This window comes from Eurytemora carolleeae, unplaced genomic scaffold (genome assembly GCF_000591075.1).
Source record: "Eurytemora carolleeae unplaced genomic scaffold, Eaff_2.0 scaffold1287, whole genome shotgun sequence".
Classification (NCBI taxonomy): Eukaryota; Metazoa; Arthropoda; class Copepoda; order Calanoida; family Temoridae; genus Eurytemora; species Eurytemora carolleeae.
The window spans coordinates 20785-41668 of NW_019397189.1; the positions used below are offsets into that span (position 1 = coordinate 20785).

The window sequence follows — 20884 nt, forward strand, 5'->3', positions numbered from 1 at the left end:
ATGTGTACCATGGTTAACAAAATCGAATCTTTTTTTAAACATCGATGTTTATTTTAAAATTAAATATTTTTAAAATTTATAAAGAAGTAACAACAGGTAAAAACCCCATTGTGTAAGGAGGTATCAACGTAGATTAATCAGACAAAGCTTTAGTAATCATTGTAAATTGGGCATTGCCATTTTTGCATAGAGACTTAATTGAAATTATGCCGCACAAGTGTAAGAAAGGCAAATTTATTCAGTTACATCTTATAAGTTAAAAATTTTTTTGTTCCTCTCAATATCTTTTAAATAAAAGGATTTATGATAAAAAGCATATATGATTTTAATGTTATGATGTGCAAAATATATATATATCAAGATAAAGATAATCAATTTATTATTCAATCAAAAAAACAGATAAACATCCTCATACACAATGTTTTATGGACCAATCTTCAGTGAGATCTGTTCTCTCTCTCTCTATAATATAATATATATTATATAATTATATCCGCTTCTGTTTAGATTGTTGGAAAAAATCTTGCCCCTCATCTAAAGAGTATGGCGGGTGTCTGGTATATTGGGCAATCAGATTCCCATATACCAGCGGCAGAAGCCGCCACCGCCGCCTGGACCGCCGCCTTCCCGCCGCACAAACTGGCCGGTGCCGTCGAGTTCTGCCAAGCAGAGATCCTCAATCTTATCATAGACAATCTTGTCAACGCCACGCCACAGACATTGTCCGACCCAAAGACGACCCCGCCGGAGGAGATGGAGGCCAAGTATACGAGGACGGTGTCCATGAGTTTGATAAGCTACGCAAACCTACTTGAGGCAATAGAAAAAACTGTCCCGGAGAAACATAAACCCTTGCTCGACAGCCAGAAATTCTGGAAGCTTGCTAAACATAAAGCGGGAAACATCAGGAAAGCCACTAATCTATTTATATACTTTGCTTGTCTGTCTATTTATTGGTTTGTTTGTATCCATTTAAATCTCAAAACGGCTAAACCAATCGGGCCAAAATTTTGTGTGGAACCTCACTTGACCCCGGGGAAGGTTTATGGATGATCAAAATAAAAAAATTGCCTTCAACAAAATTTGATTTTCATTAACTTTTAATAATCCCCGAAATTATTTTTATAAAATCGGTGAACTCTTTTTGTTTTTGTTTCATAATATAATCTGTACAAAGAGAACATGTTCACAATTGAAATAGAAGCCTAGTAAACAATATTATTCTGAATGCAGATCATAAGGATCTTAGATTCGTGATAAAATTTGCAAAAAATATCTAAAATATCAAACATTAGGTTGAGGGGTATTCTCCCCTTCTTCGGAGGTATTTTTTAGTAGAATCGATATTGCAGGACATAATTCATTTTTTTTTTTGGTGAATTGAGGAAAATTTCTTATTTTGTTGGTTAAAAATAATTAAAAAGGGGCTTGCCGGTTGATTTCTTTCTTTCTCTCTCTCCCCATTTATTAATAAATATTTTAGACGGAATATGATCCAATAAAAAACTGATGAATTTTGGAGACCGTGAATCATTTGTGGTCTTTTAACAGAAAATCTTTTTTTGTCGCTGTAACACAACTTTGCATAAAGATGCCAGAAGAAATCCAGTTAAGAGGAGTGCAGGTTAGAATCAGAACTAAAATAATTTCAAAGTTTTGTAGCATGGTACAATGCGAACCAGAAAAATGTGAAATAAATGTTGTCGTAATTCTCTTCAGTTAACAAATGTCGTTTTGAAATAATTTTGAAATTTTGAAATGTAGTCGGCTGGAGTTTGTAATAACTCTATAATAATAGAAATAAATGGTGCTAACTTTGCACCTATATTCTTATAATCAATGAGGGACCCCCCTCTTGGATTTAATTTGACAAAAAATAATAATTTTAGATTATTTTAAACCATAGGTCATCCTTTTCTTCAAAAGCTTAAAGATCCAAAATGAAACATTTTCATTGTAAGGGGCGCTTAGAAATCCAATGTCACTGAACAGTGAACAATCACCCCCTCTTGGCAAATAGATTATCAAGTACAACAGGTGGCAACAGAGAAATGGATCAATTATACACGACGTCACAAGTGTCAAATATAACAAGAAAACAATATTTTCTCCTAAATTAGTTGACATGTTTTCCAAGATTAAATAAAAAAGTAAAAACAGAAAATGAAGAACACATAAAATTGCACTTTTTTTCACTGTAAGATAAGCACATGTTTTTAATTATCACTATTATTAATAATTTTATCTGACACAAAAACTAAGTTGACACTTGTGACGTCAGAATACAGCTGTACTGAGAGCGTCAAAATTCTACGTTGCCATCTACTGAACTAGAATCTATTTGCCTCTTGGATTAAATCTGTCAAAATCTAAGAAAATTATAAGAGTTATTACAAACTCCAGGAGACTAGTGAGGTCCTTTTACATCTGATACATCTCTCAAAATATCAAGACATCTTTTGGAAATAGTTCAGTTGCAAATTTGTGACATTTCATTTAAAAATGTTTAAAAGTCAACAAGAACTCTACTGTTTTATGGTTTTGTTGAAGTTCAACGGGGATTTGATATGGTTTTGAGGAAAAATGTCCCAATTTCTCTAGACTTAAGGTTTTTTAAATTGTAAATTCTATTTTGACAATAATAATTTGCTCGGGGGTTTTCGTTGAAGTTCTACGGGAATTTTAGGTTTTGAGGAAAAAATATCACAATTTCACTAGAACTTTCGGTTTTTTCATTTTGTTTTCAAATTAAAATTTTTTTTTTAAATTCGATTTTTTTTACAGTCCAAGTGCAATGTAAAGTATGGATTTGATGTCATCTTTCCATCCTTCAATATATCTTGTTCCCAGGTTGTCCCGGCAGTTCTCTGTAATCTCCAGGATACCGAATCCGGAGACGCTGTATGGACGTGTACCCTCCAGCTCCTCTCCATTCTTCCAACCGCCTGGACACTCACATCGCCACACAAGGCGGTGTTCCCGGCGGTGTGGAAACTACTAGGGGCGGGTGGGGCCGGGTATGCTCGGCGGGTGTACCCCTACCTCATGCCGTTCATCAGCAGAATACCGGTGTCCGTGATGGAGGACCCGGAGAAGTTTACAACACGATGGTTTACAACAATGCTGGAAGGATTGGACGCCGTCAAGAAAAAGAAGAATTCGTCCGAGAGTGAAATAATCGTTCAATCCTTCCTAGAATGTATGTTTTATTATCTTAACCTGAAAGAGTTGAATTCACATATCAAGACTAAACTTGTCCGAGAATATCTGGTTCCTGGGGTTAGAGAGAACCCGTCTTGTCCTGGTATGTTTTCAATCCTCTCCGATTACCTCCTCTACTGGGATAAGATCTCCGGTAGTAACTCTGAGACTGATCAACTCAATCTACTCTTCTGGGCTGAACTAAAATACGAATCTTCAAAACCTGAAAACCAGTCAATCGACTTTTTAGTTTGTCTCGGTAAAGCCATGGAAAAGAAAGAAAAAGGAGAAAGTAAGGGTGAAAAAGGAATTGTGAAACCCGTTGGAGAACTGATTAAAATTTTAGAAACCAGATGGACTTCAGAGGTTGAAAACCTTTCTACTCCCGGAAAGGCTGAAACTAGTTTAGATACTCTTTACAAAATTCTCAGCAACTTCGGCCAATACGCGGAAATTTTCGGCCATGGGATGGATGAAAATAACATGGTCGATTTTTATCACACAAAAATAATTCCACTACTATCCAATTTGAACCTAGAGGAATCTCTAGCAAGGTTTACTTGGACCCTAGCAAACAGACTCTCCGAGGTTGAAGCACTGAACGCCCTCGATATGTTCGTGAAGAAAACCCGGCCTCACCTCATCTCTCAGTTAGTTAACGAAGCTAAGAGGTCGAGTAGCACACTGTTCAGCTCCTGGTTGTGCAGTGTATCCGTGCAGGAGATGGTGGTCGAGGTCGCCAACAACCTGATCCATCATCTGGTGGAAGGACACACACAGGAAAATGAGAATTGGAACACTATCAAATCTATTCTAGACTCGGGAGTGCCTACTCCGGAGCAGACACAACAGAAACTGTTTTCAACCTTCCTGGACGGATTGAATAGTATCCGGAACAAGGAGAACCGTCCTTCATCCTCTAGAGTAGTTGAGTTCATCTGTGATCTGCTCGGTCTGCTAACTATCTCCCATCAAGATGTTGTGGCTGAGAGCTCAGGGACGGAGCTGATTAAACTCATCTTCTCCATGCATAGTTCTGGATTCGGAGAAGGAACCCGGAGAAAGCTGGAACATTGTTGGATCTCGGCAGTTCAAAATCAACCCAAACTGGCAAATGCACTTTCTCTAAAAATATCCGAACAACTTATTAAACCTGTCTGTATGGATGAGCTTGACAGACTGAAGAGAAAAGCTAGCTCCTTGGCTAGAGTGGTGAGTAAGAAAAATATTGAATTATTGGTGGAAAACCTAGAGATTATGATCCCTGACGTGGACTGGAACCTAGCGGAGCAGGCCTGGTATAGAACAGTATTTGATCAGAAGCAGTTCAAAGATTCAATATCGGAGAAGTTCGGGTACAGTTTAATTCAGCAAGCAGAGATAGAACCTATTAATCTCATTCTTCCAAACAGGACCCTTATATTCCTCTCCGTTCTCTCCCAGGGGTTAGGTATAGATTTCAGCTCTGTGATAGAGCCTGCTACGGTCCTGGATGAGGAAAGATTTAACCTTCCAGAGAGCTTTCTTAAGAATGACAAGTTAATGAATCGTCTTTGTGAAGCTCCGTTTGTTGTTGTTTACATGCAGAACCTGGTTCGGGATAAGAACTGTAGTGCTGATATAACCAACCTGGAGTCAGAACTCAACCTTGCCGCATCCAGTCTCTTCTCCAAGCTGAGCAAAGTGAACCTTGAACGTATTGAGCAGACTGTGTTCAGTCGGTGTGATGAGGAATATTGGGGACTGGCATTACAGTGGATACTTGGGCTAACATACAAGTATTCAGAGTGGGATATCAGGCTCTCCAGGTTTACTGGGTTGGACGGGACGGATATTGAGAGTAACTACAATACTCTGGTCTCTCTCATGGAGTTAACTTCTCAGTATAATATAGGTTCAGGAACAATATCATCCTCTCTCAGTCTTGCTGTTGGAAAACTTGCGAGCCTTGAAGGTAGAGATTACGATTCTTTGATATTCANAGGGAAGGGGATAATACATTCTCTTAGATAAGAGTCTAATTAATTAAATTAAAATTTTAGGATTAATCACCAAAGAATCCACGCATATCCTATGGTTTGTAACACAGTGCTTAAACCTGGCTAGGACGGGTTTAAGATTACATATCTCCGGAGTCTCTGAGTTCAGCGGAGAAATTCAAGCAGTCCTGGAGATGGTTGTCAATTGGAAAACAGAGACAGAAGATCAGCTCCTTTACAATACAGATTTGAGGTTTAAGCAAATCACATTGTTAAAATATTTATTATTAAAAAAGCTGGAAATCCAATAAATAAGAATTTTCCTGAAAGTGAAGAAATTTTTTAAATTCTGGTACGTTGATATCAAAAAAGGTTTTCGTTTAACGGTTGATGATTCGATCTCTAGAACCGTCCTAAGATCTAAGATTAAGATCTAGGTTGCAAGGCCTGTACTGAACGAGGGGAGGAAGGTCAACCACAACAATTTCTCGTCCGAGCCACATTCTTCTCCTTTTCTCATCCGAGCCACCTCGAAATCCTCGCCCTTATAAATTATATTTAAGTGTCTAATCCTCCCAGATAAAACAATTTTTAAAGAATCGGGCCACATTAGGGCATAAATGAAATACTGAATTTTTCTGCTTTGTTTAACTTTTTCATGCGCATTTTCAGATATTTCTGGTTTAGAATTTCGCAAAGAATTCCGAGTTTATAGAACTTTAATCTTTTTTGTTAATTATAGTGAAAAATAGCATTTTTCCGGGTTGTTCCATGGGAAAATTTATAGGCAGAGGTATGCCAAATATTTTGCTATTTATTTTATATCCATATTTTATGCCCTAACGTGGCCAGATTTTCAAAAAAATAGTTTCATCTTTGAGAATTGTAAACTTTAAAACACAAAAATCGAAGGAGAAGGATTCCAAGGTAGCTCGGACGAGAAAATGAGGAAAATGTGGCTCGGACGAGAAGTTGTTGTTGCAGGCCTTCCCATCCTCACTGAACTGTACTGTACTGTACTATTATTATTTAGAATAAAGACTCTAAAAACAGCTGGAAACTGGGTCATTGCAAACTATAAAACCTAATTTAGGGATTGGAGTTGTTGGTTGGACAATGGACATCCCTAAAGACAGTGCTTAGGATCCGGATCCGTTTGATCCGCAACTTTTGGTTTCCTGGATCCGGATCTCTGATATTTTTGCGGATCCGGATCTTTGATATTTTTGCGGATCCGGATCCACGGGGTAAATTATCAACCAAAGACTGCAAAAAAGAAAACCTGTTAATCTCAAACCCCAAATCTGAACTGTTGATAAAACAAGAGAAAACTAAATTTAAAATTCTTCTTATGTTTAAAAAATATGTAAATCTTCAAAGAAATGTTCATGACCTCGATCCGGATCTGTTATTTTCCAGGGCGCATCCAGGATCTGGATCCATCCGAATCAAAATGAAATGGATCCTACGCACTGTCTAAAAGTCTGATTTGATTTGTTTCGTTTAGTGAGTACAGCTGGTCTGAGATCAACAAGGTGTGTACAGTATGTAACCTGCTCCACCTCGTAGTCTCCAAGTACCCGGATCTAATTCAACCCCAGGTCTGGGACCTGATAACCTGCAGTCTTGTATCCTGGGTTGGAACACTACAGGAGAGCAAGGACAGTCTTACTTCCAGGTATTATAGAAGACTTAACAGTGAAACTCATTAAGTTTTGTCATAAGAAGCGTCAGCTATGCAAATTCATGTTTGTTAAATGTTGTTTGCAAATAGTTTTCCAAATAGCTTGAAAATCAACTGATTAAGTGGAATGAGGCAATGTACATTGTAAACTATTGTAAACATAAATTATATTTAGAGCTGGTTCTATGATGTTCTCAGTATCCTGCTCCAGGCTGGCAGCAAGTGTAGCAGCTATTTTAGGTCCTAAAGGTGAGAAACCTATAACATTTATAATTAATTTTCATTCTAAAGTTTTCCATTTTACCAAAAAAATTTTGTTGTCATTTTCAGAAATAATAAAGGATTCTTGGGGTGTGTAGGTTTGTGTGTTATAAGGGATTTAACTTCAAATAAGATAAAGTTTCTAGTTAAAAATGTGTTAAGTTTGGGTAGCAGACCTTAAATTTTTTTTTTAAAAATACCGATTCATTTTTTATTTAAACCTTTATTTAGGTCATCACCCATCTTTATCCCTGCCCAGACCTTGCTCTGTCCAGGTTCCGTTGGATAAACTCCGGGAGGAGTGGGACGAATTCTTTTCTCAGGGTATATTCATGATTCTAGTTCCTCTCTATATTCAGGTCAGTGTTCACTCAATAAGGAAATCTGTATTTAAAAAAACAAACATAAAAACTAAGAAACCTAGCTATCTAGAATTTTCCGTAAATTTTTCTCTTAAAATTTTTTTACCAGGCTAAGAACATTATATTGGTTCTACATAGTTCCCCAATCATAACTTGAGGGAAGTCAGTCTGGGGTTTATTAGTTATGATTGGACATCCAAGCAAACAAAAAAACAGAGATTACTACTTTCTATATATATATATATTATATATATAGATCAATAAAATTTTTTTTCTTGAACAAGAAATTTGTCTGGTACATTTCTTTCTTGGTCTTAATTTTATTTTTTAGGACGGAACCGATTCATGCAGTTGAATTATATTTGTATTTATGACCGGAATTAAATTTAAACTGTGCAAGGTTTGTGCTGGTAAGGAACATCTGTACAGCTGTAATCTACTGAGTACAGCCCTAGGCCAGGCTCTTGTACACGCCCCTCTTCCTCTTGTACTTCAGTGCGAACTCCCTCCTCTTTATCTTGTACAGGTACAGTGTACACTAAATACAGAGGGTACAGTGTACAGTAATTACAATTGGTACATTTTCTACACTTAATATAGTTTCCTTAGTTTCTTTAGTTTCTTTAGTTTCTTTAGTTTCTTTAGTTTCTTTAGTTTCTTTAGTTTCTTTAGTTTCTTTAGTTTCTTTAGTTTCTTTAGTAGTTTCTTTAGTTTCTTTAGTTTCTTTAGTTTCTTTAGTTTCTTTAGTTTCTTTAGTTTCTTTAGTTTCTTTAGTTTCTTTAGTTTCTTTAGTTTTTTTTAGTTACTATATTACTATTCTATATTTTGCAATAAGCATAGATAATTTCTTTAAAAGATATTAATCATGATAAAATAAGAAGAAAGATGGTTTTATTTTATTTATCATGTACCGTTTACCCCTTGTAATAAAGAGACATTTTTCTATTTATCATGTACCCCTTAATAAATAGAATTTTAATTTTAGGATGTTGATGCCCCCTCTCTGCCTGATAATATTACATTTATTTTCAACCATTTTGGTCCTCTACTCCTTTCCAACTGTCGGAGCAGTCAAGTGACAGCTGCTCACATACTGGCAGCTGTCACACAGGAAATACCAAAGGTAATTAGCTGTTACAGGAACCAAAGGTTATCAGCTGTCACACAGGAAATATCAAAGTTAATCATCTGTCAGACAATAAATACCAAAAACCTTTCACACAAGAAATACCAAAGGTACGTAGCTATCATACAGGAAATATCAAGGGTAATCATCTGTCAGACAATTAGATACCAAAGGTAATCACAGGAAATATCAAAGATAATAAACTGTCTGAGAAATTTGTGAACTCACGCTGACATTTAAGTTATCCTCCATTTCAATCCTAATAAACGTTAATTAATAATTATATTCATGATTATCCACAAATTCTCATTGTCCGGAAATTTTTCGTCAAAAGTTTGACTATCCGGAATTTATTCTGGAAGGGACAAGAGAAGATTGAAAATAAATAAATGAATGTCTGTTTGTTTGAATATCATATAAATTAGAATCCTGAAGTAAACTTGATGCTTGAGAGTCCAATGTTCTCAGATATCAGTTTAGTTTATCAATCCATTCTATTCAGGAAGTGTGTAATTCTATGAAAAAGATTATATTACCCATAGTGCAAAAGATGGGGATACATTGGATTCGCAACAATTTACCTTTCTGATCCCGGATTCCCAAAATATGCAAAACATCGGAATTTTCCAAAAAGGACGGCTAGTGATATTTTATTAAGACCCTCTTACGTCTTGATACAGGCCACATGTCATGTTCCCATTTCAGATATTCTTATTATTTTTTATTATAATTTTATAATAAATTAAGTTTCAACATCAAAATATGTGAAAATAGGAAAAAATTTCTTAAGAAAAAAGTTGGTAGAACTTAAAAAAAAATTGGGGAATTGGAGCTCTTTTTTGCAGGCAAGACTGATCCGGATACGCAAGGGGAGAGAGACAAATTTGTTGGCGTTTCTCGTTCATGTCTTGAACAGCTTTTTTCTGATACATTGGCTATAATTGATTGCTCTAGAATGTTGATGTATCTGGGGATAGTGAGGAGAACGAGGTTCCTTTACGACTAGTTGAAGCACTGCAGCTGGGAGAACTTCTCCTTTCAACCCTCCTGGTGGAGTTCTCTATCTCTGACCCTGTCGGAGAAATACCGACCGGAACCATTGCTTTCTCACAGGTAAAATAGACGGCGTTTTGCATCTTTGAAACAATCTCTGTTTGATCTGCGACCTTTTGGCTTCCTGGATCCGGATCTAAGGAGCATAATCGAAACCAAAGCCTGCTTAAACTATTTTTTGCTGCTCTCAAAACACAAATCGCAGTTTTTAACTAAGCAATTAACTTCACAATCTCCTAATGGTTCAGTAAAAGAGAAATGTTCATGACGCCGATCCGGTTTTGGATCCGGATCCATATTTTTACAAGGCCGGTCCAGGAGCCTTAGTACTGGTTCTCACATATTTAACCATAAAATTCAATAATATAAAATCTAAACTTTTCTTTTTTAGACATTTGGATATTTGCTAGCTTGGCGAGTTATACTGCGTTTACTTGAGAAATCCAGCGATGAAGTTCGACCTCGGTATTCACAGTATCTTGAGAGCCGAGGACACATCTCTCATCTACTCTCTAACATCTTCAAACTGCTACCTCGTGGTACTGGTCAGCTAGAGCTGGTGTTTGCTGCTCCTTTGCTAGAGGTCGGAGCAGATACTTGTAGTACAGAGCTGCAACAGCTAGCTGCTTTATGCTGGACACAGGTAGATATCAATCAAAACTATAACCTGAGTGAAAACTGACCACTGACCATTACCAATGAACGTAGGAAAACTGAAAAGTAAACACCATGAACATTAAACATTAAACATTGAACATTGAACATTGAACATTGAACATTGAACCATTGAACCATTGAACCATTGAACCATTGAACCATTGAACCATTGAACCATTGAACCATTGAACCATTGAACCATTGAACCATTGAACCTTTGACCCATCGAACACTAAAGTTGAACTTTTTTAAGGTTTGTGGTCATTTGCCCGCATCTGCTCGTCAATGGTGGAGTAAACTGGACAGAGAAAGCCAGGTATTTAATCTTAAACAATGCAGGCAGTCTCGGAAAAGTAGACTTTAATTCAACTCGAAAATTGGGCGTTTTGTTCTCCCACGTACAGTGATAACTAGATAACAATGGAATAGGAAGACCACATTATGGCAATAAATAAGTGTATTTGATATTGTTACAAAGCAAATAGTTTTACTAGACGCTTTTTGAATTACTGCTTTAGTGAAATAGGTCTGTTAAAACTGCACCATTGCTGTGGTTCATGCTCATTGGATTTATTATAGTTAAAAAGTCGTTTTCCTATTCCAGAGTTTTTTGGTTCTCACTGTATGCAATCCGGTCGAAAGGAATAGTATTATACGACCTAAATATCAAGGAGGTCGGATAATTAGTTTGTTTCCTGTGGATCAGTTGAAAAATGTCCTTGCACTCCTACTGTTGCGCGATCATTGGAAATATGCAGATTTTAAACCATAAAATTTGCACTTTAAGTCCTCAATTCCTTTTGATAATAATTGACATTCAAGTAAAATCTGGGGCGGAAACAGGAATTTTTTAGGGGTGAGCCAACTCAGAATTCACCCCAATTTTCCAGGGGCGAGCCATTGCTCTAAGGCTCATCACTGAATCCGGCCTTGAGTAAAATGATGTTAGAATTTAAAGTAAGGAAATTTAATTTTTGAGAATTAGATTAAAGATTTAAAATAAATTTTGTTACTTGTAAATGTCGCAATGCTCTCAATGTTTTGGTACTAACATTTTAAAGTAACAGAGAGGTGTTTTGTTTTCTTTCTAGTGATTATATTAAATTTTTTAAAAGTTTATGGAAGCCAGGTTGTCTAATGCTCAAGGGTGCTTGGGCTTTCCAAGAAAGACGGGTTTTCAGATTCTTCATTTTTCATTTTGACCTACTCGCAGACAAGAGATTTATATTATATATGAATTGGTTACAGGGGACTGTAGAGAGGATCACGTGTAGCTACGTGACCCCGGCCCTCTGGACCCAGGAGGTCAACATCATCGCTGCAGCGGAGAAGTGTGAGAACCTGACCTTGAAGGTGCGGGACTCTGTGCGGGAGGTTGTAGCGACCTACTCTATAGACGAGGGGAGTATGGAGTTAGTGGTGTCCCTGCCCAGTAATTATCCTCTAGGAGGACTCAATGTAGATTCTGGGAAGAGAGTTGGTGTAGAATCTGGTAAGAAATGTTCTTAAATATATATTTTCCTCAATAATTCCTCGTGAAAATTAATTCCCACTCTTGTCCCCATATTTTTGAGAAAATATTCTGTGCTTATGACAAGATTTGAACAAAGTGAATTGTAAATAATAATTTGGAAGGAAGTTCAAGGGTATATTTTCTTAAAAAATGGTTTTTAGAGGATTTTTCTTCAAATTTGGGAGAGAAGAATGTTCAGGGAAATTTTAGGTCAAAAGTCTTTAAAAGAATGAAAAAACTTTGATGTCCAATTTTCTCTATATTTCCTAAGAGCATAAACCCCCCCCCCCCTCCCTCCCCCGTTTCTGAGTTTCATATTCATTTGATTATTCAAAATCATAACTTAAATCTAGCAGTCGTCTTCTTATTTGACAGCTCCCTCTGTATATTAACTGTCTGTGGTTTACAGGTCAGTGGAGGAAATGGATGTTGCAGCTGACCACCTTCCTAATCCATCAGAACGGAAGTATACACGAGGGGTTAAACCTTTGGAAGAAGAATGTGGACAAACGTTTTGAAGGAGTAGAGGTTAGATTTTAACATATCAGAGGTTGGAACTTTTGAACAAGATTGTGCTAGTTATTTCGTAATCACCCATTTAAAGATATCGATGCGAAGGAATTAACTTAATCCTTTGGATTACAGAAGAGACGGATTAATGATTTTTAAAGGATTAACGACAAAAAGTTTCCGACCTCAGATTACATAAGTTCACCTCAAGTTTTGATGGGGGAACATATGTAGGGATACAAATTTCATAAAAACAACCGTTAACGGCGGAATTTCTTCCGTTAACGCCGTTACTAAAATTGTGATCGTTAACTAACGGTAACTTTAAAAAACGGAAAATACCATAAACGAAACGAACGTTCCGTTCTTTCCTTTAAAACGGCTAGCTGAATTTTTGTAATTAACGGTTGGAATTAATCGTTAACGAAACGGCTAGAAAAATTTTGAACATGTCTAGCCCAGGAACAAGCTAAACGCCACATGTTCTTGCAGAAGTTTATAAGATAAAAGTTCCAAGGGAACCCCTTGGCATTTTTACACTATCTTATTATTATATTTAGGAGTGTTATATTTGCTTCTATATCCTGCATGGATCCAATCACCAGCTTCCTAAACTGGGCTGCAGAACTTGTAAAAAGAAGTTTCATTCTGCCTGTCTGTATAAATGGTTTTCTACATCCAACAACTCATCTTGCCCACTGTGCAGAAATTTATTTTAAGTCCTGGAACTAATGAGGTTCAACATCAAACAACTTGTTTTTCGCACTGTGTAGACGTGATTGGAATTTGCGTAACAATGGTTTTATATCAAACATCTTGCTGAAGAAATTTATTAGGAGTCAAGAGTCTGGATAATAATGATTTTCAATACAAAATAACTTGGTTTGCTCATTGTGCAGAAATATTCTAAAAAAAAGAAATAAGACAATTTTAAAAAAACTGTACATGAAATATACCCCCAGTATTTCCTCCTGTGTGTACAAGATACAGGGTTGTACACCCCCCCCCCCCTAACCCTACTGGTCTAAGTGTTCAAAAGCATTTATGTGATCTTTTAAAACAAATAAATGCACTGTTTTGGTTAAGCACCTAAAAAAATCATTAAAATTAAATGTTTCATAAAATGTTAATTCATGTTATCTCTTTGTTATGTTGTGATATAGACTATAATATTGTGATAAAATCAACCGGAAGTACATTTTCATAGATCAAAATAATTTTAAATGTTAAAATTAGAACAAAATAACAAAATTTTATTTTAAGAAAAAAAGGCCTAAATAAATAAGTGAATGAATTAGTTTACGTAAATAATTGTTATCCACAAGGAATATTTGATTTTTTTTAGAAGCGCACCGTTATACATTGATGTAAACCGCACATAGTTTAAAAGGATGGTCTGATTGTTTATTTTCAGATTTGAAATGTTTTTTTGGTTTAATGTTGTCTAGTGATCAGCCTATAGTATGGAGGAACGTGACGGAAAAACTGTCACATTTTCTGGTCACAAAACTCAAATATCATCAGTTGTCAGGTGATTCAACTTGATTTATTGATTGATTGATTGATCGGGAAGCTTACTTCACTGATTGATTGATTTGGATAGTTTTCATTGATCTTCAGGATAGTAAAATAAAAAGCTATTCTGAGTTGAAGCATTTTCCGAAATTGTGTACAAATAAAATCTTTAAATTTTTCTCAGGTTGACTGTTGAATATATTAATCAAATATTATTTAAGAAATTATAATTTTTAATATGTACACTAATAACATATTTAGTTTTTGGTCGAAAATAATATTTTTTTAAAACTAAAATAGTGATATTTATTTTATTTTTCAAGGTACTGTCGTGAAGGTGGGCTCTTCACAGACGCAGAGCTTATATGTGAAGATGGAAGGATTCTAGTACATAGGTAGGATCCTAGTACATAGGTAGGATTCTAGTACATAGGTAGGATTCTAGTACATAGGTAGGATTCTAGTACATAGGTAGGATTCTAGTACATAGGTAGGATTCTAGTACATAGGTAGGATTTAAAGGGATTGTTCATATATTTGGGTCATGTGTGATGTACCAATCATCAATGAGAAGATCGTAATTTGCCCTAACTCAGGTTATCCTGGATCCTGGATCATGGATCCGCACTGAAAAAAAAGATTTACTGATTTTTTTAACAATTGGCCGCCAATTGTCTCTGTTCTCGATGTGTCTGTGGTTCCACGTGGGAAAGACACCTAGCGGACAAAAATTACTCGTTTTAAGTGCATTGTAAAAGACAAATAAAATATATTATGAAATATTAACTTTATACGAATGCGTCGAAAAAGTTCGATGATTATAAGTTGTAATATCTGAACGATTGGGTTAGAATTCAATTGATTTTGTTTCGATCCGTGTCGAATATTGAAACTTTCTGAATTCGTATGGACGCTACGTTTTTAGGAATGAGTGGTTTTTAACAATTTTCTCCTTAAAGATGCATCAGATAGAAGTAAGATAAGTAGCACTCACCATCGAATATTTTTCGACGTATGCCTGTACCCCCTTTAATTTTTCGCGAACACTCCCTTTAAAACAATACATTCTTTGTTAGGATTGTTCTTGGAGCAGTGTCCAAGTTCTTAGCACAAGTCCTAGTAGAGACAGGAGGAGGAGGAGATCAAGCTGTTCTTCTCCTTCCTGGAGTTCGTACTTCGGTTGCCGAACAGCTTGTAGAATTTATATATACAGGATACATGAAGGTACTTTTTATTAGTTCTCTACAGTGCTTAGGATCCATTTAATTTTTATGCGGATCCGGATCTGGATCCTGGATCCGCAGTGTAAAAAAATTATCCGGATCCAGGTCATTTCTTTAAGATTTACTGAATTTTTTGAACAATAAATAATTTTCAATTTTGTTTTCGCTTATTTTTATTTTAAAACTTGATTTACCATTCAGAAATGAGGAAATTTTTATAATCTCTTTTTTTCAAAAGTTCATAGTTGGGTTTTAGGAGTAAAAAAGTTGTTCTTGCAGTTTTTGGTTGATGTTTTACCCCTTGGATCCGGATGCGTGGATCCGCATATTTCTGCGGATCCGGATTCAGGAAGCCAAAATCTTGCGGATCCAACGGATCCGAATCCTAAGCACTGGTTTTCTAGTTAAATGATTTACTAAAACCGAAACAGACACGGCCAGGAGCTCAACCACAGAGCTTAGCGTAACATACCTCAAAAACCTACAGGATATGATACTTTGACTCTGTAGGTTGAATAATAATAATAGAAGGATCATTTAAGATAATTTGCATAATTTTTCTATTAATGCTTAAAAGTCAATGACTGTAATCATTCAAAAAAATCTTCATTATTGAATATAATATTTTGCACCATTCTTTGGAGAAATATTGAAATTTTCGGCATAATAAGGATTAGTTTAATTTTTACTTTTGCTCACAAAATTTGTTTTCATAATGGTAAATTCGCAATTTAGTTTAGCTTAAAAAATGTATAACTGTGTGCAATGTGCATATATTACTTTTAAATACATGCATAATCAGAAAGACCCAGAATTACCNGACACGCCGGCGACTCAGTGATCGGTGATAGTTAATCAGGCAACTTTACATAAATGAAAAAGTTTGGACCACATTTTGGAAATGGCAGGACTAGGGATATTGTGTGATTATATTTTTATAAATCATATTTGTAAAATTAGATTGTAAAGTCGTCTGATTAATTGTTAATTAATTCCTTGTCTTTCTGATAATGAATGTACAGCGTACAATTGTACATGTATATTTTTTCGTTGTTGATAATAATAATATAAACCCTGTTAAGCTGTCCCAGTTTAACTCCTGGGACCTACAGCAGTTGGTGCTGTTGCTGCAGATCGATCCTCAGAATGTTGTTGTGGAAGTTTTAGAAGAGAATGTTAAGAAACACAAATCTAGTGTAAGTATATAATTGTTTACTGGCAATTGATGAGAACGGTCACGTTTTTCACATTTAATTTCTCTTACTATATTGAAGTCTAGAGTACATGTATTTTTCATAAAAATTCAGAATTTTTAGTGTAAAGGAAGTAAAAAAGTAACACTGCAATGCACTAAAGAAATTATGAATATATTTTGTGGCATAAAACCACTAAAAATGTTGGTTTAGCAAGCTAAAAAAAGGGGGCAAATTATATGTTTTTTATCCCATCATGTGTCTGTATTTTATCCCATCATGTGTTGGGTAAAATTATAAATAATAAGAGAACTATTTTGGGTCAAATTTATTCTCTCTTTTTATATTACTTCTTTATTTAAGTTAGAAGAGGAGGATGAGATTAAAATCAAACCAAAGACCGAAACACAAAAGAACGGATCTCACAAAGCTGTAGAATGTTTGAAGGAACGAAGTAGAAGTAGAAGTTCTAGAAAATTATCACAGGATAGCCTTGGGTCAGACTCAGAGTACATTGACTCACCACCAAGTAAGCTAAAAAAGTTTTCTTTTTAAAATGTCAACACCTTCAAAATTAAAAAAGTGTGAACCGGTTTCCACCGTTCACCTTAGCTATTAATGATATAGGGCTTGAAAAACAAAACACAAAACATGAGGTTTTGACAGAAACTGAAAGTAGACTTTGCCAAAGCTAGCATTTTAATTTTAAGAAATTCCTGTAGTGCTCTTTTTGAGAAACTTCCAGTTAAATTTTGCTATTTAATTTAGAACTAAAAAATGCGTTTGACTGAGAGAGTTTTTAAAGAAATTCTGCGCCCTTGAATATTTAAATAATAATATTACAAATGTAGTCTTTGCACTGTGTCTGATTAGTTCTGATGATTTAAATTGTTCCTAGGTTCGCCTTCTCCAGATCTAACCTCGCCCCGGCCCACCACCTCACCCCGGAGTGGGGTTATCCCGTCCTCCCGAATTTTGTCTGGACCTTCTCCCCGCCGTGTATCTGGGTCCTCTAGATCAGCGGGACGGAGCAGAGCATTGTCTGGTCGAGGATCAGGAGATCCTACGGTCAGCTCGTCAGGTAGGATACGGAGAGGATCAGGAGATCCTTCGGTTAGCTCGTCAGGTAGGATCTATGGGGATCAGGAGATCCTACGGTCAGCTCGTCAGGAAGGATCTGGTAAGGATTAGGAGATTTTACGTTTAGCTTGTCAGGTAGGATCTGGAGAGGATCAGGAGATCCTACAGTCATCCCTTCAGGTAGGATCAGGAGAGAATCAGGAGATCCTACAGCCAGCTCGTCAGGTAAGATCTGGAAAGGACCAGGAGATCCAACGGTTAGCTCGTCAGGTAGGGTCACGAGAGGATCAGGAGATCCTACGATCAGCTCGTCAGGTAAGATCTGGAGAGGTCAGGAGTTCCTACGGTAGGATCAGTAGAGTATCAGGAGATCCTACGGTAGGATTAGTAGATGATCAGGAGATCCTACGGTCAGCTTGTCAGGTAGGCTCTGGAGAGGATCAGGCTCGATCCTACGGTCAACTCATCAGGTAGGATCAGGAGATCCTACGGTCAGCTCGTCAGATAGGATCAGGAGAGGATCTTAAAAATGAATTAGATATGTCTGTAACCGGTTGTTAAGTAAACACAAATATAAAATGTCAAATTGTTTTTAATTCTCAATTAAGTGTAAATATATTTTTTAATATTTATTAGAAATTGTTTTAGGAGAGTTTATGGCAATCCTCAAACCAACTGAAATCTCAAATGTGATAAAAATCGTCACGTCAAGAAAGCGTCGAAACTCTCTTGAATTCTCTAACATTACCACAAAGGAACCCCGTGTGGAGGGAGGGCGTGGCCGGGGTAAAGGCGGAGCACTACGAACCCGTGGTAGAGCACGGAGCAGAGGTTCTAGTACACCCCGGAGTAAGGATAAGGGTTGGCATGACCTGCAGAACGTGGATACCTGGGTGTGTGCTATCTGTGGACAGTATGATCCTGTTCTACCCGGAGGATCTGAGCTAGGCTCTACTACGGAGTGGATAGGTTGTGACTGTAACAGGTATTTTAAATGGAGTATTAACAAAATGTTGAGTCCCCCCCCCCTCAGTAGTTATATATACTTACGCGGACTGAAAACATTTTTTATATCTTTATTCGTTGAATTTGGGAAAATTATTGATTTTCAGGGGAAAATGAATAATTTTTTTGAGTAAAAAGTATCAAAAAGAATGAACAAAATTTCCTTTTGATGTTCAATTTTCGTATTCCTCCTATATCATCAAAAAGCAGTTCAGAAAAATTGCACGCCTGTTAGTGACTCTTTTAGATTCAGAATAGTAGCCTTAGGTTATCCAATATCCACTCATATAAGCAATCAGTGGCGTACATAGGGGGGGGGGCAGTAGTCCTCTTGCCCCCCCCTGGGAGTTCCAGGGGGGGGCAGGGCCCCCCCCTGGAAAATACAAAATTAAAAGGAAACAAATTTAAAAAGTAACACCTGACAATGACAAAGACTTAGGATTTGTCTAAATTCACTGTTAACACAAACTGTTAAGATACTTTAAACTAAAACTTTTTCAAAAACAAAACATCGACATATTAGATGCTTATAACATGATGGAAGATGTAATAAAGGTATTCTATTTTCTATTTTTCTATTTTTTCTTACAGTCAATTTATAAAGGAATTGAGTCTTTGGCACAAACTCAAATATGTAAACCTTTGGAATCTGATGTTGTAAACCTTTGATATTTTAAATTCAGATATTTGATCTAACAGAATTCATAGTTTGAAATATCTAAGGTCTACAACCATAGATAAAGATAGATTGCTCATAAGACGACATTTTTCATCTNATTCTATCTACAAATTTCAGAAAAGATTTCGTTTATCAGTGAAAATATGATTTTTAATGATGCTGTGATTATTGATTTAGTTAGCTGTGATGGAGTTAAGTGATAAATTTATAAATTTATAAAGTTAAAAAGTTAAAGTTAGTTTTTCGAGCAAAGGAATAAATTTTAGACTCTATAAGGTTAGTAACACCCAAAAATGTAGTCTTTTTGGTGTATTTTTATGGTGTTAATTGACTTTTTGAACAAAACAATTCCAGGGGGGGGCAAAAAACAGCCAGGGGGGGGCAAAAAAAAATTTTTCGCGCTTCGCGCGAAATCTTGCCCCCCCCTGGCTAAAATCCTGTGTACGCGCCTGTAAGCAATTGTAGTTTTAAAACGACGTGAGGTAGGGTCAATGGCATGGCACGCTCCAGTATTAATTATATCTGTTTCATTGGTACTTTCTTACTTTCTGGTAGTAATCGTATCCGTTTTGATAGTAATTGAAGCCGTTCTAGTGATACTTTATCCGTTCTAGAAATACTATATCCGTTCTAGAAATACTATATCCGTTCTAGAAATACTTTATCCGTTCTAGAAATACTTTATCTGTTCTAGAAATAGTTTATCCGTTCTAGAAATACTTTATCCGTTCTAGAAATACTTTATCCGTTCTAGAAATACTTTATCCGTTCTAGAAATACTTTATCTGTTCTAGAAATAGTTTATCCGTTCTATAAATACTATATCCGTCCTAGAAATACTTTATCCGTTCTAGAAATACTTTATCCGTTCTAGAAATACTTTAGCTGTTCTAGAAATAGTTTATCCATTCTAGAAATACTTTATCCGCTCTAAAAATAGTTTATCCGTTCTAGAAATACTTTATCCGTTCTAGAAATAATTTATCAGTTCTAGAAATACTTTATCCGCTCTAGAAATACTTTATCCGTTCTAGAAATAGTTTATCCGTTCTAGAAATACTTTATCCGTTCTAGAAACACTTTATCCGTTCTAGAAATACTTTATTCGTTCCAGAAATACTTTATCCGTTCTAGAAATACTATATCCATTCTAGAAATACTTTATCCGTTCTAGAAATACTTTATCCGCTCTAGAAATATTTTATCCGTTCTAGAAATACTATATCTGTTCTAGAAATACTTTATCCGTTCTAGAAATACTACATCCGTTCTAGAAATACCATATCCGTTCTAGAAATACTTTATCCGTACTAGAAATACTTCATCCGTTCTAGAAAAACTTTATCCGTTCTAGAAATACTATATCCGTTCTAGAAAAACTATATCCGTTCTAGAAATACTTTATCCGTTCTAGAAATACTATATCCGTTCTAGAAATACTATATCCGTTCTAGAAATACTTTATCCGTTCTAGAAATACTATATCCGTTCTAGAAATACTATATCCGGTCTAGAAATACTTTATCCGTTTCAGTAATACTTTATCCGTTCTAGAAATACTTTATCCGTTCTAGAAATAGTTTATCTGTTTTTTTAATATTTTCTATTTTTTATGATCTGATAGTTACTTTTATGCCTGTTTCGAGGATTTTTGATAATGAAGACGACATTTTCATATTTTCCAGGAATGGTCGAAAATCCAGCGCCAGAGAAATATCTTTAAAAAACGAAATCAAAAATATTATAAAATATAAACTAAATACAAATGTGGCGAAAGATAATCGATGACTATAGGTTGTAATATCTGAATGATTTGTTTGAAATTAAATTGATTTTTTACGGC

At 35.8% G+C, this 20884-nt stretch overlaps 2 protein-coding genes across 6 annotated transcripts in view; both read left to right on the plus strand.

Moving 5' to 3' along the window:
- On the plus strand, positions 1 to 13761 carry LOC111712617 (E3 ubiquitin-protein ligase listerin-like). The gene is made up of 16 exons (XM_023487278.1): positions 1 to 12; positions 508 to 908; positions 1552 to 1624; positions 2851 to 5155; positions 5244 to 5433; positions 6688 to 6858; positions 7040 to 7113; positions 7357 to 7484; positions 7888 to 8013; positions 8473 to 8610; positions 9568 to 9726; positions 10058 to 10309; positions 10577 to 10639; positions 11572 to 11815; positions 12246 to 12364; positions 12907 to 13761. The coding sequence occupies exons 1-16, from the start codon at positions 1 to 3 to the stop codon at positions 13063 to 13065; spliced, it is 4614 nt and encodes a 1537-aa protein (XP_023343046.1). The 3' UTR covers positions 13066 to 13761.
- The window catches only part of LOC111712616 (uncharacterized), a 9591-nt gene continuing 2467 nt past the window's right edge, over positions 13761 to 20884 (plus strand). For all 5 annotated transcript variants that reach the window (XR_002767501.1, XR_002767504.1, XR_002767503.1 and 2 more), the window contains exons 1-7: positions 13761 to 13877; positions 14185 to 14256; positions 14938 to 15085; positions 16167 to 16280; positions 16641 to 16806; positions 17176 to 17358; positions 18006 to 18342. Coding sequence is in view for 1 of the 5 variants with exons in the window: in XM_023487275.1 (XP_023343043.1) it covers positions 13810 to 13877; positions 14185 to 14256; positions 14938 to 15085; positions 16167 to 16280; positions 16641 to 16806; positions 17176 to 17358; positions 18006 to 18342 (1088 nt within the window). In the remaining 4 variants the exon portion in view is untranslated. The remainder of the gene's footprint in view (positions 13878 to 14184; positions 14257 to 14937; positions 15086 to 16166; positions 16281 to 16640; positions 16807 to 17175; positions 17359 to 18005; positions 18343 to 20884) is intronic.